General features: G+C 41.4%; 2 protein-coding genes across 4 annotated transcripts; one reads left to right on the forward strand and one right to left on the reverse strand.

The window, feature by feature from the left end:
* Positions 1-474: 474 nt before the first annotated feature.
* mbd6 (methyl-CpG binding domain protein 6) lies at positions 475-16,946 on the reverse strand. 2 transcript variants are annotated; one of them, XM_069693804.1, is made up of 13 exons: positions 16,714-16,946; positions 15,529-15,746; positions 14,265-14,404; positions 13,047-13,149; positions 12,380-12,551; positions 8,469-10,847; positions 6,981-7,996; positions 6,296-6,404; positions 5,522-5,667; positions 3,780-4,547; positions 3,553-3,605; positions 3,023-3,089; positions 475-1,991 (listed from the first exon to the last, which is right to left on the reverse strand). In XM_069693804.1, the coding sequence occupies exons 3-13, from the start codon at positions 14,378-14,380 to the stop codon at positions 1,983-1,985; spliced, it is 4,938 nt and encodes a 1,645-aa protein (XP_069549905.1). In that variant the 5' UTR covers positions 14,381-14,404; positions 15,529-15,746; positions 16,714-16,946; the 3' UTR covers positions 475-1,982. The 2 variants fall into 2 exon arrangements, with proteins under 2 accessions (XP_069549905.1, XP_069549904.1); XM_069693803.1 differs by having other exon boundaries at positions 475-1,995.
* Positions 16,947-18,148: 1,202 nt separating this feature from the next.
* Positions 18,149-23,979, forward strand: stac3 (SH3 and cysteine rich domain 3). 2 transcript variants are annotated; one of them, XM_069693806.1, is made up of 13 exons: positions 18,149-18,483; positions 19,376-19,415; positions 19,942-20,020; positions 20,557-20,713; positions 20,806-20,903; positions 21,082-21,142; positions 21,794-21,891; positions 22,079-22,145; positions 22,397-22,446; positions 22,573-22,655; positions 22,807-22,858; positions 22,955-23,092; positions 23,356-23,979. In XM_069693806.1, the coding sequence occupies exons 2-13, from the start codon at positions 19,408-19,410 to the stop codon at positions 23,461-23,463; spliced, it is 999 nt and encodes a 332-aa protein (XP_069549907.1). In that variant the 5' UTR covers positions 18,149-18,483; positions 19,376-19,407; the 3' UTR covers positions 23,464-23,979. The 2 variants fall into 2 exon arrangements, with proteins under 2 accessions (XP_069549907.1, XP_069549908.1); XM_069693807.1 differs by having other exon boundaries at positions 18,149-18,344.
* Positions 23,980-27,222: the final 3,243 nt, after the last annotated feature.

A 27,222-nucleotide genomic window follows, 5' to 3' on the forward strand; every position in this document is an offset into this window, starting at 1 on the left:
TCCTTTCAACTTATTTTTTTTTTTTTTTTTTAAAAACTGTCATTTTTAATCACGTAAATGAGGTGCAAATCTGAGGCTATTTCTGGAGTTATCACTTAAATAAAAAATTTAAAATAATACTTACTTGTGTGAGAGCTGAAGGAATATTTATATTAACTGCAACATGAATTTGCTCATTCTAAACAGAAATCCACACAAGGTACATTTTCTGTAAATAGTTTAATATTAAATAAAAAAAAATGACTCCCATATAAAAAAAGAAAGCTACAGTCCACAATTTAATCGTCTTTTTAAACATAAGTATTGAAAGCAAGGGGTAGAATGAGAAAAATACTTAATTACAATTCCCAGAAAAATTCACAATTCTTTTCTCTCGTCTTTCTCTAACAATATAAAATCAAAATAAAACACATTAACTGTACATATGTACAAATCTCCAAGTGTAGAAATTGCATAATCTGCTTTATTTTTCACTTTTCTTTAATCTTTTTTTTTTTTTTTTTAATTTTTTTAAATACAGCTAGAGATGCCAGTATTCTTGGGGCGGGGCAGTGTGTGGAGGAGAGCTCAAACAGTGATATGAGCAGACAGAGAGAGGATATCACTCCAAATCCACAGTAACACACGGACTCGACAGATCTATGCAAGACATCATCGCTCTCTGTGTTTAAAGTATTCCAGTCATCCATTCAACCATTTAAAGGACATATAGTACTTTCTATAAACTCCGCGTTCCTGCAAATGTTTGCTAGACTTTTGTCTCATGGCTGGGTGGTGTTAATGATGAGTGGGTCTTATTTTAAATAGTCCCCATCACACCAGAGCTACTTGTAATTCTTCTAGGAGACAAACGCAGCATGTGAATGGGTCGCCAAAATGTGAGAAGATTTGTTGTGAATCTTGAATGTCAAAAACCTCCATTGGGTCAGATTCATATGTGAAAATGTTCGTGATAAGTTGGGAAACCCTGACATGTTATATAACATGACTCCATGACCTGAAAAAATAACTTCAAGTTCATGTTTTAGTGTGGAAACCAATGAAGAAAACATCTACTGAAAAACAAATTTCCTCAGTGGTCAGTGGTTGATGTAAACTGACTAAGAAACCTGTTGGGGTGAACCATGTAATGATCTTGGCTTGTCCCATATAAAGGTTATTTTATAGGGTGGGGGGGGGGGAAATCAAGTCTTTTCCTTCTTCAATTCTCTTTCAGCACCTTCTGAAAACCGTAGGAGCGCTTCACCGCTGTCGCCAAACTACAACCGCAAGGATACCTCTATCTTACTAACAGACAGGGTCCCGTTAACGGAAACAAAAATATATTTGACAAACGGTCGGACAGCAGGGGCTCAGCAACAGCACTGTTGTCCAACACACACTCACACATACACAAAAGGACACACTTATCCGCACGTGTACAGACGCACTTTTAACAGAGAGCATCGTTCAAGTAGATGGGCTTTATCCTGACTCACAGTAACACACTGATGAGAAGAAAACAGTACTCGCTTGTTATTTTTTACGTTTTCTCTGATAAAACTCTAACACCAACCTAACTGACAGATTTTTGATCACAATGTCAAGCAACCATCATTCTGTGACCTCAACCTAAGAGTAAATCTAAGTGAAAAAGGATCCACAAAATCTCTCCAACTGTTTTTTTTTTTTTTTTCACTTTTCAAAAAAAATAAATTCTGACTAGATCTTTCTCCTATGTATTTTTTTCATAGTGGTTGCCATAACAATGGTTGACATGACAACAGCATCATATTAGTGCAGTTGATTTTTTTTCTTCTTCTTCAAAACAACAAAAAAAAGGTCTAAACAGTAGTGATGAGGGTGGAGAGATGGATGGGTAGAGAGAGGCGTGTGGCCGCCTTTCATTGGTGAACAGCTCTGACTGACAGCATCCTCCACCAATCACTGTCTTTGAGACCGGGCACCTCGTCGCCTCCTGCCCCGCACTGACCTCTCCGGCTTCAGCAGAGCTGTCTGGAACAAGAGAGAGAGAGAGAGAGAGAGAGAGAGAGCTTAGAAGTCACATCAGGCTCATTTCATTTGTCCCGCCTGTGGCAGAATGACTTTACCACTGCAGTCAGAACTGCACAATCGTTCCCAGATTCCCAGACTGGAACAGAAACATTTCTCTTTAGCAAATCCTTCACAGAGTAACAGTTCAGCGTAAGAAGCAGAGCACTGCCCCTCAAGGTTGCACAGATTCAGTGTAAAGTTCTCACTATTGAGGAACCTGAACAAACCATTTAAAACGTTTTTTCTTAACTGCTGCTTTGAAGATCAAGAATAAACTTCGAACCTGATTGAGCCAACAGAAGTTCTTAAAATGTTCAGAAAAAAAGGGAAATATGATTGTCTACAACACTGTTACAGCTGGGCAGCTCAATCAGCTGATGAAGATCATGTCACATGACTGAAAGCTCCTAAATTAATGTTCAACTAAATGGACCTCATGGTGACATTGTTATTTCAAATACTTCTTCATTTAATTACATTTTCCGTGCTTAAAACACTTTCAATCACCATAACTTGTGTCTATTAATTATCTAAAGAGAGTCGGACAGAAACTGTTTGAAGATATTAAAAATGTCACACCGGATAACGTTAGTTTGATGCTCTTGGTGCTCTACAGCCTCGCTAGTAGCTTTGTGAGGCTGTGCTGAGCTAAATGCTAACAAGTTGATGTTATCAGGTATACTCATTCAGTGTCTTGGTTTGGCGTGTTAGCATGCTAACTTTTGCCAAGAAGGCAAGCAAAGGCGGATACAGTAGTTGTTGAGATATTTCACTCAAAACCACAAATGTGAACCTCATGGCGAGCGATCACGAGGTCGACCGCAAGCCCGGCTGAAAACATGTCAGGCTGCTGGAAAGCAAAAACAGCAAATTCCAGCAACTAATGGAAAAACGAGCCACTACTGCCAGTGAGAGATGATCCACAACCACAGCTTCAGATAATTAAAACAATAGATCTGTAAGTTAGTGAGGGGGAGCTGGGTCTTACTGTAGCCTTGGTTTCCTCTAGTGCTGTAGCGTCCATGTCTCTGAAGTCTTCCAACACATTCTGTAGCCTGATAGATTAAAAGCACATTAGTATTCAATAACGTACAGCCAAAGGATGTGTGTCCACACACACACACACACACACACACACACACACACACACACACACACACACACACACACACACACACACACACACACACACACACACACACACACACACACACACACACACACACACACACACACACAATTAAAATACAGCCAAATGTGGTTACAATTCACATTATTGATATTATGTGATTTTCAAAGATTTGGACAAGCTGTAGTTTAATGATTTGGCATCATTTTCTTTTTTTTTACTTTCATGCCAATAAAGCCCCTTTAATTGAATTGCATAAACCTGACAGGACAGTTGTTATGAAACATTAGCCAAACAAAAAGCTTATCTGAGCTACTGGAATTGATTTCTCCAGGCGATGCCCTGTCTAAAGCACGTCTGAGAAATGAAACGTCAAAAGAGCAACTTACGTTTGTTTCCTTTTCCTTCCTTTTCTGGCTCCACCCACTGCTTCTGCTTGAGCCTTGGGAAGTAGAACCAGAAATTAAACTACATCAGTAACTTACATTTAAGCTTTCCTTTACTAAAGTCTTTACCAAAGTCTACATTTTGGTGTCTAAGCTGGAGGATGAAGCTGACCCACTTAAATAAATCCTTTACTCTGAGATGGAAGGAAACAGAGAACTAAGACACTCACCATTCCCTGTTTGCTGTGCAGCAATGTCCCCGCTGTCTCCTCACTGGGCCTCCCACTGCATCCATCCCTTGGACTGCGGTATCCTGCATGGGGTAGATGCCCCTGTCTATCCACCCCTGCCTCCACATACGGGCACACAGCTGCAGCAGGCCCAGTACAGTCCGTCTTGGCCTCCTCCAAGTATATGGGTGGCAGAGGAGGCTCCGGGTGGGTATGTCCCTCCACCATGACTGATTTCCTTGGTAAGGGTGACGCAGACCTGTCCTCAGTGGGTTTGGGAGTCCCCTGTGCTGGGGAATGGGCTGCCGCTTCCAGGCTGAGTCGGGATAAGTCTGGATTGCGGAGGGAACAAGCCCGACGTGGACTAAGGGAGACTGGGGCACTTGCCTGCGGCAGAGTTGGGACAGAAGTGGACGGGGTATGGTGCTCCACGGGGAAAGAAACCGGCGGTAAGGCACAGAAGGGTGAAGTGGGGTCAGATGGCCCCAAGTGGGCCCCGTCTTCCTGCTCTTTAGCACTGACTTGAAGGAAGGAGGTATAAATCGTGTCCATGAAAGAGGTGTAAGGATCAATAACTGACCTGCCCTCAGGTCCTCGCTGAGTGGGTGGGGTGGATTCTTGGGCAGGAGCTGGAGCTAGACCTGGAACAGGACTCGGGACCACTTCGGGAATGATTTGACTGGCTGGTATGTCTTCCTGTGGGGCAGGGCTTTGGGTTTCCTGCAATGAGACTGGCTTCTCTCCTTCTGAGGGCGGTGCAAGGTTTAGCTGGAGGAAAAAAGGAAGGGGGGAAAAAATGCCATGTTCAAGAAGATCGAAAAATGTGTTTTCTCCTTGATGGAAAAGTATCCTCAAGCCAGTTACCCACATTTCAACATATACTATACATACATTATACATATACAAAACATAGAGTACATTCAAATTCTATAATGAACCACAGACAATTTAAAAAACAGAAAAAAGTAAAAATTAGGAATATCATGATCCAGATTTAAATCCTTCAACATCCTCTGATACTGCGTCTGATCCAATACTTGTATTAACCTTAATGTTGATAACTAACACATAATAATAACTGAAAAAACAGGTCACCATTTTTCACAACCTACTTGATCCAAATAGTGAAGGTCTGGCTTTAAATCTATGACATCTATGAGCTATGACATCTTAACATAACACAACTCTTAGAACTAACGTGACATGATCAGCAAGACAGAAGATGTCTGTTAAACTTGTTGGGAATAAAAAAAAAAACAACAACAACACTGAGTTCAGTCACATTTGCACAGTGGGTGGTTCTTCTACTTCATAAACAATCTTTGTCTGAGCATTAAGTGACACTGGAAGAAGAGACTGCTCTAACCAGACACATTGTATTTCTTCAAGTTACTAAAGGAAGTGTGATGGTCTGTGCGAGCTAAAGAAGCTGCTACCTGAAGGGTTTGTACACTGCTCTGTACTAATGAGAAAGAGAGTCAAAGTTTAGTGAATCCATGGAACATCATTTTTCCAATCCTGGTGTCTAAATTCATAACTCATTCATACCATTGAGGACAAAAACAGCCATATTTACACATAATTTCTATTGGCATACGCATTAAAATGCTTGCAGTTAAGAGCCAAGCTGTCACAGGGGAGAGCAGCGCTGCAGCACAATCAGGCTGATGCTGAAAAAAACAGAGTAAAGAAGTATACCATTTCTCATGCATTCTCCTCAAAGCTGCGTGCCAGTTACCGACCTGTATGTTGTTGAGTAAGTTAATGGCTCCATCAGGGCCCTGCAGCAGAGGCATTCCCAATGCAGAGGCCTGGACTGGGGGTAGGAGGATAGAACCTGCTCCAATCCCCACCATGTTATGGAGGCCAGTGATGCTGGCAAGATCTCCTGCAAAGACACAATTTAAAGATGCACTGATACACTGTCTTACTGCTGCAGAACCCCTGCAGTATTTAAACCGGTTTCACCCTCATTTCAAGGAGTCATTTTCAGTCACATAATGCTGGTATATATTAGTGCTACATTGTCTATGAAAACCACCCTATTGATCAGTCCCTCCAGAGTAAAAAAAAAAAAAAAAAAAAAAAAAAAAAGTGTTTGTGACTGTTGTGATCAAAATACCTGATTTGGCAGTGAATCTGACATCATTCAGGATGTGAGCAAAAACATGACCAAGAGCAGCTCTAAACTCTTCAATTGTTCATTCCCGTTCAATGTTTATTCCCTGAACATTGCTGTAATGTCAGCTGCAATCTTTGATTGAAAACCACAAACCACAACAAAAGGTATTTTCCAGGACTACACGACTTTCTTTTTCAGGACATTTTACTACTTATCTAAATTGTTCTGTAATTTTTCAGAGCTGGAAAACTGCTAAAAAAAATTCCTGGTTTTTCCACCACAGATTGGAAACGTGTTGAAAGTTTTATTACTGCAACCGATATTTCACTTCATTTCTGACATTAGGAATTTAATCCTGAGAAGGTTGTATGATTCACGTTGGGCAATAACTCACCTAATATAGCAGGGTTAAGTAAAGTGGGCAATAACTGTTGGAGGATGGAATTGTCTTTGCCTTGGAGCGATACGGGGATGAGCGTGTCAACACCAGCATCAGTAGGTACCTACCGAGCAGGGCGGAGGAGAGGAGGAGAGCTTTAGAGTTTTAGGCAAACAAATTACAAAATAGTCAAAGAAAAAAACAGGTGGGTTGGAGAAATACAGGGTGACAAGACACATCCCAATTCTTCTAAAATGCAAAATAAAATTGAATAATGAACAAAGCCCTCCTTTTCAAATTGCCACTGATGTCTTTCTTTTTTTTCTTTCTTTTGGTTGATGCTGTGCGGCGCTGGCAGATGGGTTGGGTATGTTCAGTAATTATATCTATACTGATTTGTATTTGAACTGTAAAATACGATATAACTTAAAATTTAAAAATAATAATTAAAAAAATGTCATGTTTCCAAAAACTTGAGCAATCACATTTCAAGTTCATTAAAATAGAAAACCTGAAACCAACCCAGACACAAATACTCTGACAAGGGCTTCATTTAAAAATTTGTTTATGCTAGTTTTTTTAAGAAGTTGGAAACTAATGGAGGGAAAACAATGGAGCAGTTAAGGAAACGAGCTTATAGGTTTTTCTAGGGATACAAGGATAATATCAAGGAAAGAGGTGTGAGAGATAGACACCCTACCTGAGGTTGGGTATGTTGGGTTTGCTGTGCAGGAGCTAACTGGGAGTTGGGAGGAGGGTGGAGCTCAGCAGAGCTCAGGGCAGCAGTAAGCAGGGCAGGGCTGAGGGGCAGGAAGGCTGCATGGGGAGGAGGAAGAGTGGTGGGGAGGAGCAGAGACTGCAGGGCTTGGATCGAACCCTCAGCTCCTGCAGGAATGGGAAGAAGACTCTGGGCAACTTCCAGGAGCCCCTGCCCCGTTAGGGTGGATGGATCCAGGAGGCCAGAGGTCTTATCCAGAGTGAGCCCCTCCAGTGTGGTGGGGATCTGCTGTGACTGCTGAATAGGAACTTCCAAGCTGACCTGGCTCAATTGGCCCAATGCAGACAGAGGTAACAAAGAGGCATGCTGTTGCCCGAGCAACAAGGAGGCCATGAGCAGAGCCTGAAGGCTTGGTTTTTCTGTTAAATCGGCTTCCTGTCCTGCAGAAGGGCCTGAACTTGGTGCTGGGAGCGGGTTCAGCAGGCCCAAAAGGTTCAGAGGCATCTCCCCTTGGGCACCACTCAACAAGGGCAACAAGGGAAACAGCGGATTGTTGTTCATCTGTTGTTGCTTCTGTTGTTGATCTTGGTTTTGCTGCTGTGCGTCTTGTTGTTGTAACAGTAACTGATGCTGCTGCTCTGATTGCTGCTGCTCTGCAAGATTCTGCGGTGGTTGTGGTGTAACATTGGCAGGGGGTATCTGTGCTTGTTGCCCACCCAACCACAGCCCCCCTAGGGACAATGAAGCGAGGACCGTGGGGTCCAGGAGAGAAGGTAGACCTCCTGTGGATGACAGCAGCTGAAGCAGCTGCTCTTGGTTCATGAAGGGGAAAGCCTCTGCCAGAGGTAAGGAAGCGGTTGAGTCACCCACAGCTGAAGGGGTTGGGGGACTGCGATCCTCTCCTTGGCGGGAGGACACGGTGAGCCCGGGACTGGTGGCTGCCGGAGGTTTGGTCAATGTGGAGACTTTTGGGTCCTCATATCCCAGATCTTCTGGTCCTGTGGGAAAGACACGGCTCAATCACCTCTATTCAGGCCGACTTATCAATCAATAAACTAATTCTAGGGCCAGACACTATGCACCGTTTTACAGTATATGAGTGCAGTGTTGAGTGAAGCACGGCATCGAGCATTGACAATTAATTACAAAACTACATTCAATTTACAAGTTAACAGTAACAGAAATTAACATGTGATTCATCCATTAAGGAGGAACAAATCTGCATCTCTTGCTCTTAACTATCCTCAAAGATACAATAATCGGTAAACCATGATTTAAAGGGGGAAACTATGGTCACAGATATATCACACGTTAATCAGACATGAATGAGCAAAAGTCAATGAGAATTTCAATATCTATGTGGGTTCGTTTTCTGTGCTTCGCCAAGCTCTAGAAACCGTATTACATCAGTATACTGTCAACAGTTTAGGTTACATCTCTAAGACTTAAAAGAGAGAAAATTATCCTGACCTGCAGTATGATTTCCTGGGGAAGACATCTCAACATCAGTGGTACGGCTGGAGGAGTTGCTCTCTCCCTGGGACCCGGTTGAGGATGCTGCGAGAAGGGCCAAGACATGGTTGCTAAGATCAAGAGGCTTCGGGGAAGTGGACATCCCTATGGAAACACCGGCTTGAGTGTGACTCAGGTCCACAGATGTTGATACGCTGTTACTACCAATCTCCGTTCCCACAGTGCCCTGTGGTGAGTCTGTTGCAGGAATGTGATTATCAGTTGGTTGATGCTTGTCAAAGGGAGACCGTGACGTCTGCTGAGATGGGCTGCTGTTGTGGTGGAAAGATAAATTAGAGTTGGGCTGCACTGCATAAGGGGAATCTCTTTGTACAGGACTTGATTTAGTAGACTGAGGATGAGATTGAAACTGAGAGGAGGTGGGAGGCGGAGAAAGTGTCTGGGGCACCAAGGGTAGACAATTAGTGTTATCTGTTCGCCACGGGGATCGAGTCTGCGGGTGCCTGACATGAGGATGAAGAGCCGGAGAAGAGGGTGAAAGTCTGGGGCTGTGTTTATTAGTGTGCCCACCTCCTTCAACAGACACAGATCCTGACTGAGCTAAGGCGGAGTTGGATGCTGAGGCTGTGGCCTGTGCATTTTGCACACTGAGCAGGTGTAACAGAGCAGACAAAGGCTGGTTTGGAGGATCCAAGCCAAGAGATGTAGCTGTCGGGCCTGTAGTGAAATCCAGCGCCTCGTTTGGCCGAGAAGGCCTTGAAAGGTGTGCTGTTGGTCGAGGAGCAGGGAGCCTGGGCATCTGCCCGGGGAGGACTTGATGATGGTTATCCAACATGACAGCATTCTGCACAGCTGAGGTAGAGGAGGAGTGCGAGGAGGAGGGGAAGGAAGAGGAGGAAAGGTTGATAACTGTAGCAGAAACTGTGTCTTCTGGTGGAGCCTTCCGTGGCCCATTAGCCAGCTGCTGGGTGTCTCTTAGCATGCTGAGCACTGTGGGAGATCGTCGCTGCCTCTTCCTGTGCGACGCATTGCGCTCTGATGTGGGAGGCAGGTGGGGTGAGGAGGAAGCCAGGGACTGGACGAGAGAGTGGGATGGAGGAAAGAGAACAGCGGAAGTTGCTGCTAGGGAGGGATGGGGAAGCCTAGTAGAGGCGATGGAGGAGGGAGAGTGGCTGTTGTGTAAAGTGCTGTTTGTTACCTTTGATGACTGTTGCTGTTGTGCCTCTTTCAAAACCTCCAGAGAACACGGCAAGCTCCCTGGGTTGCTGGCCGCATTTGCGCTCTGGCCCTGGGTTATCTGGTTAGCCAACTGAGCCTTGGCAGCTGCAGAGAGCAGGCTACTCGCAGGGAAAGAAGCTGGGTGTGGCAACTTGCCCTGATGGCTATGTTGGTGGTTCAAAAATGGCCCCAGAGGTAAACTAGAGGGCCCTGCTGAGTTCAACCCAAAACCTGGTGGTCCTGTGCTGGAGGTCAGAGTCATGGTACTCTTTGAGAGCTTCGAGGAGAAAGCATGAGTATTACTACTGCTTTGGTTGGTCAGTAAAGAGGGATTAGTTGGGTTTAAGAGGTGGTGGTTATTAGTGCTGCTGTTGCCTGAGTTCTTAAACTGCTCCAAGATGTCTTCCAGCTTGTACTTGGGGAAATGGGGGCTAGGGTTTGGGGAACCACCAGGGAGTGGAGAGTGTGGTGAGGAAGAGGCGGATTTCCTCCTCTGTGGCAAGTTACTTCCTATCAGCCCTCCTCCTTCAGCTGCTGTCGAGCCTCCTCCCTGCTCAGACAGAGAGGAAGGAGAGGCTGAGGGGTGGCGGGTCCGCTGGTGTGGAGACACACACATGTTGTGGACAGAGGGAGAAAGGGAGGGAGACGGCGAGAGGGGAGAGCCTCCCACAATGACAGCGTGAGGATGATGAGTGTGAATCTGTGCTCCTCTTAATCCTCCAGGGGAACAGGGAGGAGGTGAAGAGAGGGGTCCTAACCGAGGAGAGCCAGGTGTCTCCGGGGTTTTGGGTGTTCTTTGACCTTGACTGATATTCTGTGCTGTGGGGGTACGGGGTGACCTCTGGGCAGTGCTGTAAGATGGGAATGAAGTGCTAGAGGAAGAGGTGGAGGATGCTGGGAGAGGAGGATGGTGAAGTCTTCTTAAAGCATCTAAGGGATGGTGAGAGTTCGTGCTTGTGTGAAGGACAGGGGAGGAACCATTGTAAGGGCAAGTAAACTGGTGGGAGGATTTGGGGCTTGCACAGGGGTTCGGGTGGAGGTTGTTGTGGGGTCGAGCTGGGACCAGATGGAGTTTTGGATAGTAAATGCCACGGTCCTCTTCTTCGCGGTCCGTTGGTTCTCCCTTTGGATCACGGCCGTCCACTCGACTGCTCACCTCTGGGTGTGGGGACACAAATACACAGCTAATTACTGGGAAGGAAATCTGTTATAATTCAATGGTCAGCAAAGCATCCTGATATTGGAATGTTAAGGCTTGACATCATAACGGTGTGTAATCTTATAGCAATGCATGGTCTTATAATTCCAACCTATATAACCAAACATCAGCAGAATAGACTGAAACCATCCAGTTAATATCTAACAGTTTGTGAAATTCTAATTCTGATACTGTGCTAAAACACAACAGTTTCACCACACCTTTCACATCCACATGAAAAGAAGTGATAACATGCTTGTTATTTTCCAATACTGCATGGAAAAACTGAGTTAACTACATGCACATCTGCAAGATAACCGAAGATATTGAAACAAAACAAACAAATAAGTTAAAGGTAATTGTGTCTTGACATAGATTTGTCAAATTATAAACAGGCTTATGAGGAAAAACAATAGCTTAAATATTCTGATGGATATAAAATGCAGCAGGACAACACGGTGGAGGAAGCACAGCATCAGGAAACCGCAACTTGTCATTTTTGCTGAATGTCTGCTAACATGGAGGCATGTCACTACTATTAAAATATCAACAGGGACAAAACATTTTAGTGTACACTACAGTTCTTTACATTTTAAATGACTGACAGCTGCTGCACTGACCAACACATATGAGGAAAAGGTCTGCACAGAGATAGTTTCTTTAAACCCCTTCCCACCTGCTGACACAGGATTTACAAGAACCAGTCTTCTCATGCTTCTCCTAGTTCCGTCTCACAATCACACATCTGATCGACAATGTTTCTACTGCTAATCTGTCTCGTCATTCCAACAAGGAAAACAAACACACACGAAGCTTTTTTAAAGGTTTTGCTCAAAGCTGAATAAATAAAAACTGTATCAAAACCTTGTGGATTTTGCCAGCATTTATCTGACGTTCCTTCCTGTTTGTACAAATATACAATTATGCCAGTTAATGATTGAAACAAGGAAGAAGGAAAGAAAGAGATCGCAGACAGAAAGATGTTAGAGAGAAATGTAGTTTGAGGCATATGGTTTACCGGCAGACTTTGTATTTAAATACATGGTTAGAGCTGATAATAACAAATTCCCGTGCTTTCATAAATTCAATTTCATCTCTAATTCATCCCATGATGATGAGTATACTGACCGTGCACGCCCACACACAGAATACATTTGGGTTGGGTTCTGCAGCACCTGTGAGATCTTTGCCTCACTGCAGCCCTTCGCATGAGGTCACTACTGACAACACAACACTCTCAACCTTTTGTGAAAAAAAGTGCAGACTTTGTTCAAACCCAACAGAGGTGAATTGGCTACACCTTACAGAGCGACCTCATGCAGACCAAAATAAAATGTATCTTTCCTACATGAACCTTTTTAAGTAAGTGTAGAAATTAGTTTGGAAAAAATGATGCCAATTCACAGCACTTTATCTGTTGTTTATCTGAACAGACACAGATACAGAAGTATCTTGTCTAATGTCTAGTGTGTCTCATTGCTTCAAAATTTACCTGGATGATGAAAGTTGGCAAAGGGCAGCTGTGAGGCCTGCATACTCCGACACAGAGCAGCCATGGCCACCACTTTCCTGCGGTGATTACACAGTTTGGTCATGTCTTGCTCTGCTTTGCCTAAAGGCTGGCTGTGCTGTTCCACCTTCACACCCACAGTGAAGTTGAAAACCTGTATAATACATAATTGAGGTTTAGACAGAGGTCAATGTATACATTTGTAATCATATTTTGGACAAAGGAGGCCAACGGTGCCGGTATTTTACACTCCTGTATGGATGCATACTGAGTAAAAGTAATTAAAACTATCCTGCTGCGTAGGTAAAGAGAGTTTAAAGAGGATAAAAGGCCGTCACCATGTTCTTTAAATGTGTGCATGTGAAGTGCAAGTTTGTCATCAACTGTCTTGAAAGTAGCTGTTTTCACATGCACTCATTAGAGAAGTGAATCAAATTGTAAACTCAAAAGCCCCAAGAAAATTAGGTATTTTTGTGTATTTTAATATACTCACACACACACACACACACACACACACACACACACACACACACACACACACACACACACACACACACACACACACACACACACACACACACACACACTCTCTCTCACAATCACTCACACACACACACGCACACACACGCACACATTATACAGGCTTTACCTTATGGATGATGAGTGGGCACTCGAGACCACATTTACAGGTGCCATCAGTCAACAGATAGGTCTTGACCTCGTCCAGAGTGGATAGGGCAGTACCACTGGGACTATGGGAACAAGGCAGCGACAAGTTGTTATTGCGTCCACTGACTAAAAGATGTTGAGTTTTGTTGTGTTGTGTTGCTGTAATACAGCTGCAAAACTATATGAAATTGAACAACTAAAGTGATGTAACAAAACCAAATTCCACGATGCCCATAACAAACTAGCCTTATGACATATTACACGTTAGTATATTTGACTGTGATCTCAACTCCATGTCCAATCCGTCTTATCATCTGCTTTTATGTCTTTTTGAAGAAACTAATAGTGCGGTTCCTAGTTTGATGAACAATTTTATTGGCTTATTACGAATCAAGGTTGAGGCCAACATCTAAATGATCTGTTGTTACATTCCCTTTAGGTGTTTTTTTTGGGTTTTTTTTTTGGTTAACGCGATTAAAAATGATTGATTTTGTTGCAGCTTTTCTCATGATGTACCTTGAAAAAACAAACTCTGACTGCAATATAGAATACGCAGGCTACAGCTTCCTTAAAAAATAAGTACTTCAGATGCAACCCATACCGCATTCACAAAAACAGTGCAATTTCATCTTTAATATGTCATGTTAAGGCACAGGGAAATCCTGTGTTACACATGCAGCGAATCATGGTACTGATTGGTGAAGATCAAAGACTGAACACAACAAAGAAAAAGAAAACGCTTCTCTTCAGCAGAGCAAGGAGAGCAGGATGTATAAAAGGCCTAATTTAATTAAGCATATTAGTTTCTTTTATTATTTTTCCACCCTAACAAAGAGCCGGTGTGGACAAAAGGGTTGGCGCTTTCATGAATATACTTGACTAAATAAAGACTTTTTATACATCTCCTCTACTTGCCGTGCATAAAAGTGCCTGAAGAACACCTTCTTGTCTTTGAGATGTTTCTTGGGAAAAAATGTCAATTTCAAAAACACATCCAAAAGTGCTATAATCATCTTTCAGGGTATCATTCCTTCAAATGAGTTGGCAAACCAGGCGTTCTTATTCTTATTTGTCCAGAATAAATGTTTGCGATGATACAGACACATTCATTAACAGAGCTTCAAAATTTGCTTCCAAAATATTAATAAACATCTGCAATAAGTCTACATATGTTTTCTGTTCAATTGAACCAACCCACCTGACATAGATCACCTGCCCTCCTTCCACTCTCCTCTGCCAGCCGATGGGGACGTGTATTGCAGCAGTGTGGACCCCATCCTTGTCCCCACTGACAGTCTCACTGCCTCCCATCATTTTGTAGCTGCGGCCTGCCAGCACCTTAGAAAAGCAGCAAAGTGTTGTCACATCTTTCTTATTAAGGATGTTTTTTTTTTCATTAATGACTTTATTTGACAATGCACTTGCGAAAAAGACAGGAAATGTGGAGAGAGAGAGAGAGAGCGCAGGAATGACATGCACTAAATGTCCGGCAGGCCGAGATTCAAACCCAGGACTCTGCTGCTAATGCCATTTTAGCTCATGTTGTATACACTCCTGCACATTTTTGCTCTCAACCCAGTTCAGTAAAAAGTGGAATATTACATACTCCTTTTGGAAGAAAATACTTTACAATCTCATCGTCTAACCTGTTTTTTTGAGTTCATTTTTAAGTTATGGACAAAAGATATCTAACTCTAAGTATCTAACACTAAATTTTACTTCATTCTCAGCATCGCATTTAAAACAAATTTTTGTATGACACTTTTCCACTACTTAAAACGATCAAGTTTGTTACAAAGCTTCAAAATAGTCAAGTTTATCATTATGGCCCAGACAAAGTCAGCAAAGGCTCCCACCCCGGCTGAACTTCTTTTAAAAATGTATGCACACATGCAACTCAAGTTTGTCGCATGTATCAAAGTAGTTTGTTGAGCTTCATTGTGAGTTACTAAATAAGTAAACACATGCATGCATAAAATGGATGAACGAATGTCTCTACAGTGAAGTAGTCGGGATATCAGTGTTTTTATTAATGCAACCTGCATGACCAAAGTGTGGATCGCATTAAACATATCACAACACCAAATATCAATGTCAAACATTAAATATAAAAAATGTCGCCCTGGCCCCATGATGAAATCCGCCTAGGTTTGACAGAAGCGTGAAGAATGCAAATACGAAGGTCTGTAATTTGAATTTTTTTTTTTTTGCACTAATTTAAGGTCAGTTTCTGAAACTTTGCTTTCCAGCAGCTTTCTACACACTGAAAAAAGGTCTGGCAGAGTGCAACACATTTAGTCTGTGCTCCTGACAATGTAAGCTCCTACAGAATAACATTTAAAACTCTCAATGTGATGTAAACATATGATCACTGGGTGTGGTCACAGCAAAACAAAAATAATTTGGTGTATTGTCAAGTTAATGTAATAAATAGACAAACTGAAGAATAACATGCCACTTACCTTGTCATCTTTGGGAAGCCAGGATCTGTTTTGGCTACGGTATCCACTGTCCAATGTACATGCTGGTGGGTTAGAAGCACACAGACCGCCAGTAAAACCTGACTCGTCCAAACACCTGGACTTTCTTCAGCTATGAGGCAGATTCTCCACTTACAGGATGACTCCTACAGATTTGTTCCGTTCACATCAGAATAGGGGCTTGGATGCAGACGGAGAGCCTGCAAAGGAAAGTGGAGGTGGATTATGTAATCTGGCAAGCACAACCACAGTAAATAAGTCATGCAATCTCCTGCAATAGAAGCGCACTTAAAAGTGAGCACGACAGATGCCTTAGTCTCTTAAAATGAATGCAAGTTTGGAACAAGCTGTGGTTACTTTGAAGTAGGAGGGTGTGTTTAGGTAGGCCTGGGGTTTACAGGATGTTTAGCTACAATAGGAGCAGCTGGCTTTCCAACAAGGAGACAAGACAGGAGACTGAAATTAAACTTTAACGGTGCTCGTATCTGAGCCAGGTTCAACATATATGCAACGTGCAGCCGCGGACCATTATGCCCTTAACTGCACGGCGGCTAGCACCCAGGCTAGCAGCTAAGCTACGAGCTACCCTACTTTGTGCTGCTGTCGTGACAGCTGTCAGGCGCACGAAACACACCGACGCGAAACTCTTGCGTGTTAGCTGCGGTACCAAGAAACGACCCCGTGCCCGAAACACTCCTCCGGGGGGGAAATAATAATCATAATAAAAAATTTAAAAAAAAAACCAAAAACTCTGCGGATTCAATCTCCAGGTTCCACTGAATGATCGGTCCCCGTTTCCCGAGGTGGGTCCGAGCGGGACCGCCGACCTGTGTTTGTCGGGCTCCTCGCTGGAGAAGTTTCCTGGAGAGTCTCCGCTCTTCTGGCTCGCGGGAGAATCAAGAGTTAGCTGGCTAGCGGCTAGCGGACTAGCCGGAGAATGTTTTGAAAACGACGGGATAGTTTAATAAATGACGTGAAACGAATAATTACGTCATCCAAATAACGTATCGGCGCGGGCGATCGAGCTCCCGGCGGTTGCGCAACGTCTGCCGGTCCGATTTTTTTGTATAAACAAAGAGCAATAAGGCTTCATTTTACTGCGCCTGGGATCTCGGGGCTAACGCTACCAGCTAGGCTAACGAGCAGAGCTAAGTGTCTGAAATGTACTTGATTGTGGAGAGTCCCGACGAGACCGGAGGATGTCCCGATGTCCCGATGTCCCGCTCCCGGTCTGCAGCTACCCGGCCGTCGCTTCGGTCTGTGTTCGGCTAAACCGTGTAGCGTCCAGATGTATTCCGACAACCATAACGACCCATGTAATCCCCAAGTCACAGTTGCTCACTGTTTTCTTTTTTTTTTTTTTTTTTTTTCTTTTTTTTTTTTTCTCGTACAAATTCCAAGCAAAAAAAAAAATAATGGAGTTTTCTGTCGGGCATGCGCAATTGGTGCTCAGGGAATATTGTACCCGACATGCAACGGGACCTTTGTAGTGTGCCAGACAGACATGAGTGCAGTGTGGAGCTCCTTGATAGAGGACATGATAATGACAGAATAATAATAGGCCCGGGATGCATGACTGCAGTTAACAATACTGGATTTACGTCCACTCCTCTGAGCTGAATTTTGGACCCAATAACACGTATTACTTACATTTAGCTACAAAAGTCCATTGTAAGACATAGAAAATCTATTGAGATGTATTTTAAAGCATATCATCTATTAATGTAGAGCCCATTGTAGAGCGCTACCCAGTAACCTCTGCTGCAAACTGATTTCTCGTGTACCTCAATGTTACATGTTTGCCTTTTTATTATGTTTATTGCATAACTCCCAATGATGGAAGAACTACTCAAGTAGGAAAAGTAATAATAGTCTACTACACTATATAAAAAAAATACTCCACTGAAAGTAAAAGTCCTGCATTCAAATCCTTACTTATGTAAAAATACATAAATATTATCAACAACATTTACTGAAAGTATCAAAAGTCTAAATGTTCCATGCCAGTGATTTATTATTGTACATGATGTTTTGGATTCATATCTCTGCTGCATTTGTGTGCATTTTAATGACTTTACAGTTTTTTTGTTTAATCTACAGCAATGTGTCATATTCTATAAGATCGTCATATGTTTGGAGCACTGCTGGGAGAACTATTCATCTCTAAAGCTCAGAAAAACAGACAGCTGTGTTGAAGCCATGTTAAATTGATGTGCTTGTATTTCTATTTTTACAGTTTCAATAAAGGAATGTTCAAAATGTAATCAGGCCTGGAAGTCCCCTTTGTGCATCCAAATGTGCAACATATGACTGAGGACATGACCCCAGTGTCTTCAATGGGTTATGGTTCTGCCCACACAGCTGCAAGTTCATGGTAATTCAAATATACACATTTAATCCAACATGGAGAGGAAACGTCAGGACAAAGAGTAGTAGGAATGTCTGAGCGTACCTCTGTAGGTATGTGTTTCTGTTGTCTGTGAACAAGTGGGACAGGGGAAAAGATGTGTGTATATGTGTCAAATGAAGACAGAGGGAGAGAAAGTATCTGATTTCCCCTCGTCATCGGTGCTAAGTCCGCAGCTGTCGCAAACTGTCAGCTTGACATAGGAGTTCTCAGCCTGGCATGCACACAAACACATGCACAAAATCATAGATACACAAATACAGATATATGCTCACACTCTGAGCCTACGATCACTTTGGAAATCACCTGAAGAGAAAATAGAGGGACTGAAAGGGGACCAGACTGTGCGACTGTCGATAAAGCATCCTGGGGGCCTGAAGTGAGCAGGCAGGTTGGTTGGCCGGTTTGTTCGACACTGACCATACAGCGCTCCAGTCATTACCAGCTGGTGAAGGACCCTTTCATAGAGATTCCCCAACACGCTGCACTTGTAATTTCCTCTGTGTGATCTGCACAAATTTGGAAAAAAGGTAGGCTTATTTTGCAGTTTAAAGTCCAGGTGGTTTTAATGCAAAAGGTGTTTGCATGACAGCAGTGTCAAAGTCAGCCAGTTTATTTGAATTAATATCAGTGAGGAAGTTAAAATACAAGCTGAGTTATACAACAACTCTGAGAAAGTTTTTGCCTTTTTACAGTAATACTGTTTCAGTAATACTTTCTAGAATTCTGCTCTTTTTTTCCTGACTAGCTGAGGCACCCATATTTAGCTGCTATAAGATTGAATTTCACAACCCCAGAATAGTTTGGGTCAAGCAGACAAGTGCACTAAAACACTGTGTGTTTGTGTGAGTGAGTATGCAAGTGCTTAGCTACATGTAACTTCTTTTCATTCAGACACAGAAATACATTCTGTGTGTCTGTTGTGTTCTCACATGTGTAGGCAGAAAACTCCTTGTTTGTACAATCTAGTTTATGTGTCTGAAATTTAGATGCCATCTAACATTTCTCTTTTTGACAAGACGTTTTTGTCCGATATTCCGGTGTAGAAGTTCTTATTGAACCAAAATACTATATTTTGATACATTTTCAATGAATGCCAAATAGAGGGCAGGCTTATTTTCTGCCGACTGCATTTCATTCAGTTGTCTCCTACAATGTCAAGAATTTGTATTTGGTTTATTAAACATATTGACTCTGCCGACAATGGGACATAATAGTTAACAGAAGAGACTAATTATTCAAAATGTGAGAGTTATAAAGAAGCGTATTAGTTGCTTTTGAGCAAACAAGTTAGTTTAAAACCTAAATACTGTGCATCTTCCCCCCAAGAAATATTGGCTAAGATTATTGCAAACTGATTTGGTGTCTCAAAATCTTTCAGAAAAGTCAACAACAATAAAACTAACTGTGACTTCTGTCTAGGTGGGTGGTCTTGACATTGTCATCATCACAACATGGATCAGTGAGTATAATTCTTGAAATCAATACAATCACCTATCAATAAAAAAAATCTATATCACCTGCCCAAGGAAGCTGTATAATAATGATAAAGTAGCTCCATGTTCATTTAAGAGCTTGTACCATAGGACTCTCCCTGAATAAATAATCAACACTGCATTGTTTTGAGGAGGAATGGCAATTTAATATTGGCACAAAGCATGTCAGTTGCATCTAATCACTCCATTAAGTGATAATGTGAAAACCTTTTAATCCTCACTTTAGCAATTTATATGTTTAAATGTCATGCTTTAGTTACTAAGTGACAAGAGGTCACATCTGAAATCAAAAGTTGAAACTATGTCTCGAAAAAATAACTTCACATCAATATGCGCCTGTGCAGTTTGATCTTCCTCATGCCTTTGTGCTTTTTTTTCTGTATGTGTGTGTGTGTGTGTGTGTGTGTGTGTGTGTGTGTGTGTGTGTGTGTGTGTGTGTGTGTGTGTGTGTGTGTGTGTGTGTGTGTGTGTGTGTGTGTGTGTGTGTGTTAGGGAGGATGACAAACATTCGGTGGATATCCATGACAATCCTCCAGCTCCTGACAATGTAGTGAAGGAGGACGGAGACACTGTGAGTGACAGCACCATGTCAACCCCCCACTATTAGCAGCGCCATTCCCAGGCTGTTTAAAATAGCCACCAGCTGAGACAGGATCCCAGCGTCAATTGGAAAAAATATGAGCTCGGACTTAAGTATCTCTGTTTTTTATAACCGCGTGGGATAAAGCAACCCCGCTGGTTGAGCTGTGAGGGACGATCACTGTAGGTTTGGTTAGAAATCTGATTCTTAAGATGGTAAAATGTAGAAAATAAGGATAGGTATACAGTAAGTATGTAAGCAAGGAGAGTAAAACAACTCGACATAAAATATTTAACATTTCATTACTGCCCCTTTCTTTATGACTATGATACACAGGGAAGATTGGCAGTTGAAATTCAAACACTTTAACAACACTTTTTTGTCGTATGACGAGTATTCACACAAACTGAGTTCACATTATCAAATTCCTTCTCTTCAGCAGAGAAGGCTGCAGGCGATACATCAAAGCATTGCTTCAGGAATGTGTATCTTATTGATTGTCTGAGACATGCCCTTTGTGTCCCCAGGTCTATTTCATATATGAGGAGGAGGTGGAGGTGGAGGAGAAGGAACCAGAGCCTCCTTCAGATAATGTTGTCCGGATCAACGACAAACCCCACAAGTTCAAGGACCACTACTGCAAGAAACCCAAGTTCTGTGACGTCTGTGCTCGCATGATCGTCTGTATGTGTTGGTTTTCTATACATAATACCTGGTTATTTTATTCTTCTATGTTTCTGATTGGCCCGACTGATATTCCCTTGCTCATCTTCCAGTGAACAACAAATTCGCTCTGAGGTGTAAAAACTGCAAGACCAACATCCACCATTCATGTCAGTCTTATGTCGAGTTCCAGAGGTGCTTTGGAAAAATTGTGAGTTTGCTGTTGTCGACTGGGATTGAAACTATATACAGACTATGTAGTATATACAGTGTAATCAGCCACAACAATCTATGCAGATGTCCATTACTATGCCTTGAGACAGACAGATAATCCTTACAAAAATGGTTAAAAATTTTCAAATATGAAGTTCTCTGTTTGTTCCTTGTAGCCACCTGGTTTCAGAAGGGCCTACAGCTCCCCCCTGTATGGCAGTGACCAACCAGATCCCAGTGAGTCTAATTAACCTTGAATCACAATATCTCTATTTCATAGCAACGCTTTTTTACCTGATATTCTGATACCATTAAAGGAGACACTAAGCATGTCTTCTGTTTCTTTAATAGCACCTATAATCGTGAACACTTTAAGTATTTTATAAGGTATATTTCAGTATTTTCATAATGCTTTCAATATTAATATATATTTAATATTTTTAAATTCAATATGTTTAAATTGACTACTTTTAGGCAGCAAAATAATGCAAAGAGAGGGTTGTGTAGATCAGATTTAAAAATAGCATTTTGACATCCATGTTGAAAAATGAATTTGACAAACAATAGAAACAAATAAATTAAATATCATTATCCAGCAAAAACCCTTCCTCTCCATATTGTGTTACTTTTAAGCTTAAAAGCTTTTAAGTGGGTCCAGACATTTATCTTACGGCTTACGAATAAAATAAAAATGCATTAAATCCTCCAACACAAATACCATTACAATTGATATTTGGTATAGGTTGGAGGTGCATTTGCGAGGACATGGATTTAGTATTTCTCAAATCAGAGCTTCAGCTACTGTTATATTACATAATAATGTTTTGAAATGATCACTGCAGAATATTTTTCAAATTGTCATTTAATTATTCCACTGTCCTTTACCAGACAACCCAAACCGGAACGACCCTGTGTTTGACACCCTGAGGGTCGGCGTCATCATGGCAAATAAGGAGCGCAAAAAGAACGAGAAAGACCAGAAAAATGTGTGTTTTTTATACTTTGAATCAAAACATGAATTTCAGAAATACAGTACTAAGAATTTTAGTCCCTAATGCCAAGCAATGAATTTAGACATTGTGTATTCAAGCAAATGCAGTGTTGGAGAGAGAGTATAATCTAAACTATGAGATTTGCGTACAGTGCTGATTTTAACAGTGCTGTGTCCTCTAGATTATGATGATGGAGGAGGAGGAAGAGGAGAACCAGCAGCCCAAAGAGAATGAGGAAGGCGGAGAAGGTAGAAATGAACTAATTGATGGTCACGTGTTTTCTGTGGTATACAATGTTTGTTATGATCATAAATCCTTGCAATAAGTAGAAATTCAAACAATAAACATTCAAAGAAAACACAAAATTTGTGCAAACACAAATCCAAATTGCTACATACCTGACATGAAGATGACGTGAAGATGACATGAAATGATTTGTTCTCCATTTCTAAGTTACTCAGGAGAGTGTTGTTGATCCTTATGTTTGATGTTGAAACAGGGAAGCCTGATGATAAAAAGGACAAAGGAGAACACAAAGCAGATGACAAGGTAAGGTAAAAACATCACAGCTCAAGCAGCCATGTTTTTCAAAGTAACAACATTTGTGAACATGTTTTTGTTTTAAATCAATATAATTTGTCATATAATGTAGCATCTGTGCTGTTCTGCCAACAGAGTAAGGGCACATTCTCCCAGTCCCACTATTACCTGGCCCTGTACCGCTTCAAGGCCATTGAGAAAGATGACCTTGACTTCCAGTGCGTTTTTAAGACACAAACAATACTTCACAATGATAACATACACTATAATGCATTTATTCATTGATTTATAAATTGAATCTATTTTACTTTTGATTATGTGAACAAAAAGGCAGCAATAAAAGACATTGCCTATGTGTTTGTGTATTAGCCCTGGTGATCGGATCACAGTACTGGATGACTCCAATGAAGAGTGGTGGAGGGTGAGTTTAACACTTGATTACTCAAGTTGTAAATATGGTGTTTCTATTTATGTCACTGCGGAGGATGAACTCAAAGTCTGTTCACTGTATTTTCAGGGAAAGATGGGGGAGAAGACAGGATACTTCCCCACCAATTACCTCATAAAGGTTCGCGCATCAGAGAGAGTTTTCAAGGTGACCCGCTCCTTTGTAGGGAACAGAGAGATGGGACAAATTACACTTAAGAAAGATCAGGTAACTTAAATCATGCTAAATATGTAATTAAACAACATGCATTAATTTCCTAATCAGATTTTGTAAAAAAAAAAAGTATAATATTTTTTTCATGTGTTGGTGCTTCTGTGGCCCTCTAATAAGGTTGAACAGATCTCATACCTGCCTATAATTTATCTATAGAGATAAATATCGGCACATGAAATGGTGCTTCAATTCAAGACATTCATAAATGTATGAAGTTCCTACTGATGCCAGGTTTTTATGTTGTCACTGTGTTTCAGATTGTGGTGAAGAAAGGAGATGAGAAAGGTGGCTACTTGAAGGTCAGCACTGGACGCAAGCTGGGCTATTTCCCCGCTGATCTTCTGCAGGAGATCACTGTGACATAAACACCAGGATGTGCAACAAAAAAGGCTGCAACACACTGAATATCAACATCAACTGGACACATCGTTGTTCAGAAAATTGTCTCGATGTTTCCGACATTTTCTACATCTGCTATCTACAGAAAATTTACATTTATTAATGAGTCCATCACAGCAGAATATGTTATGCTGTGAAGTTTTAGTTCCCTCTGACAAATTAAGGATTCGAAAGAGTGTTTCTTTAATACCTACATTAATAGATCGGTGATGCATTGGCTTTGTTGTGAATACCATAGTATTACAAATGGTCCGATGCAAAGATTAAACAAATTTATTTCTAAATCAATCGGACAAAACAGTTTTTATAAGAAGTGGACCTGTACCCCTGGGTTTTGAGGGTTTACAGCATTTTAGTTGAATGCCGTATAAAAAAAAACTCTCATTGAGAGATAAGTAGTGATAGGAGCATTTAGGGATGATCTGTGAATCAAATATTTTGCATGGCATTTACTTAATCAATCAATTAAAAAAAATAATATATATATTGTAAATTGAATTATTGTCTACAAAACATTTAATGAATTGCTTTTTATTGTGTATAAGGCTCTTTAGATCCTCTATAGTTGCATAAATAGAGGTGTAAAAGCCATTTCAACATGTACATACAGTAACTTTATGTTAACTTATAAGTCAAAAGTGCAAAGCCAATTGGGCTTGTACATAAATCACATATGTGACTCTGATAAACTGAGGCTGTATGAAAAACATTGTAAAAAAAAAACCCCAAAAAAACCCAACACCGTTCACTGCTTCAAATGTTTGCAACATTAACTGCTGATAAAATTAGCAAATTAGCGTAATGCTTTAGCCTCAATGTTTAAAATATTAAACCCAAAGTGCACTTAAAAACCTGGCTGTGAAACTTTCTTTAGAATGTCTCCAAAAAAGCAAAAACACCAACTTAAAACACCAAAAAGGTTAACCTCACCTTAGTCACAGATTAAGATAGGAGCTGAAGATTTGCAATAAGCAATCTTGCATACGTGCAATATAGTGACACACACACACGCGCACACATAAATTTACTACCACTTCTACCACATTACATTAATTCAAAATATACTATTCTACATTGTGTGTTGACTGGGTAATAATAAAAGCCATTGGGGTTCCTGTGCAAACACACAGAGGGAAGTTCTTGTTGACTTTCTACATTATTTACAACTGTATGAATAACTATAACAAATGAAGATAAAAGTTAAATGTGCTAGAAAGAGACCCTCTCAAGATCCAGTGCAGTGTGTCTGATGATGAGGTGTGCAGGACAGTTAATTAAACGTTTTTGGGAGCATGTAGAATATAATTCCACTCTAGACTGAGGTGGTTCTTAATATTAAATACCGAAAGCCTAACACTTAAACATTTGTATACAACATTTTAAACATGTTTTAAACTTTTACATATAAAAGGACACTAAACCCCAGATTAATTTTTGTTTTTGCCCTACTTAAGGTGAAACGTCATGTCAAACAGAGTAACATCTCTGAATGAAGGGTTCAGAACCTGCAAGACAAGACACACAATAAGAGACATTCATTCAAACAGGGAGAAGTCTGTTATCCGGAGCAACAACATCTTCTCCTGTGCTCTAGAGCCTCTCAGAGGAGACACTTTTTGGTGGGCAGGCCAAATGTAATTGCCACTTGAGCCAGTGCAAGATATTGTGCCATGTTTGCTGACAAGATTGAACTCACTGGGCCAGAGGTCAGTGACTGTGTGCTGTTCTCTGCTATATACGTCTCCACTAAACCTGACGACTTTGACAGAGCTGTTGCATTATTTGCAGTGAGACTCTCCACTGCTCCGCAAAAAAAGCTAGTTGGCTTGGTGCTGGTGCCAACTGATTCTACCGCCCCACCTGATGAAGAGCCAGCGTCAGCTGCTGAAGGTATGCTGTCCCGCTCCAACAAACCCTCAACCTCCACTGACTCTTCAAAGTCCAGCTCATTGAGCAGTACCATGAACGGGATTTTACATCTGGGGTACAAGAGAGTGGCTTTATGGCATCTGCTGTGTCAGCCAATATTTTGCAAGTCTCTAACATGTCCTTATTTGCTATAAATTCAGTCCGTGCAGCTTTGGCGGCCAGAAATCAGCATGAACTCAGTGGAAATAGATGTGTCATTATACTGAGTGTGTTTCTTCCTCAACTTTGATTATGGCCTTCATTAAAGTCCACTGATGTGCAGACAAGGTGATAAGAGCCCTCTGCTCCAGCATGATTAACACTGTTTCTGGTTGGTACATCACAGATTAATGCAGCCACAGCCAGGCCACACTGATTCTAAATCTCATGCAGTTTATCTGTTTGACAAATGTGCAGTGTTGGTAATTTGTCTCACAGTGTTGATTACACCGACCACACCATGGCACTCTTCAATAGCACCTGTTACAATCAAGGGAGTGAGCCATGCATCTAATGTGCTCACAGCCACTGTCTGACATTGCTGTCACCAAATTGTATGTGTTGTGACAAAGGGGGACCATAGTATGGGACCATACTTTGCTGCTTTTCAACAAGCTGCTGTAGATGTTGTAACACTCCTGCTGGAGTGTGACATTTATATTAAGCAACACAAGGATACCTTGATGTGTCACAGCCCCACCATCCAATGTCCTGTAAGAGAGGCAGAGAACTTTCTGGTACAGATATCAGCTGTGAAATGCACAAGATTGGCTTCAATGTTTTCAAGTTGCTTTTTCACTTTAGTTTTGAATCTTTGATAAAGTTCTGGTACTTTGTTGCTGCATTGAATGTCTGTGGGAAGTGTGTAATGCCTCTACTAACAACTTTCTTACATCTCTTGCAAACCATCTTGGTCATATCATCATTGCAGGCAATTTTCAAATAGCCTTTTTAATCTTCCACAGATTTTTCGCTGGTTGTGTCCCCCACATGTTGTTGCTGATCGCTCGCAGCAGCAGCAGCAGCAGCAGCGTTGTCACACTCAGTTAAGTCTTAAGTCCTTACAACATCATCAGCATTCATTATTGTTACTTGCTTGACATAATTTGCTCTTTCTCTGGTCAACAGATCTCATCTTCTTCAAAGTCAAGTCAAAATTCTTTGTGCGCTTCTGATACCTCGTTGGTTAATGTTGAGCGCACTCTAGTGGCCACACACAATTACTACAACTGATTCCATACCTGTCATGTTTTACTGCAGCGAACTATTTTTAATTTGATTTGGAGATCATTCAGACGAGGGTTTCAGGTTGAGACAGTGACAAATATCAATTTTAAACAGTCTGTTATGAAATCATTGTGTTCCTCAGGTCACAAACAATACATGGATAATCATACACCACCATTATAGTCTGAGTTCAATATTATCCATCAATGGAGCAGCCACTCCCACAAATTTAATCAATTGTAAGGACCTTTCTTGCATCTCTTAATCAAATTACCTTTTTTTTTTATAAGATAAGCAAACCCCACAAGATGCAGGACATCATAATTTAAGCCAGACTCTTACTGTTCCTCTCCACAGAAATCTTTAGTAATTCACCCTATGTAGCCCCGCCATTTACATTGTATCCCCACTTCCGGTTTGGACACTATTGTGTTACGACTTTCCGGTTCAAACGCCGGGGGAAAGAGGAAGTTGAACAGTGCTAAAACACAAAGCTAATTCTTGATGAATATTAGCTGATTTACACCATTATGCAGTTTGTTTGATCAAATTAACAGAAATGAAGAACGTTGTCAACACATGGGAGAATA

Source organism: Brachyistius frenatus, unplaced genomic scaffold (genome assembly GCF_029030835.1).
Source record: "Brachyistius frenatus isolate BFR_SWC_R1_liver_20210118 unplaced genomic scaffold, ASM2903083v1 Contig_16, whole genome shotgun sequence".
Lineage (NCBI taxonomy): Eukaryota > Metazoa > Chordata > Actinopteri > Embiotocidae > Brachyistius > Brachyistius frenatus.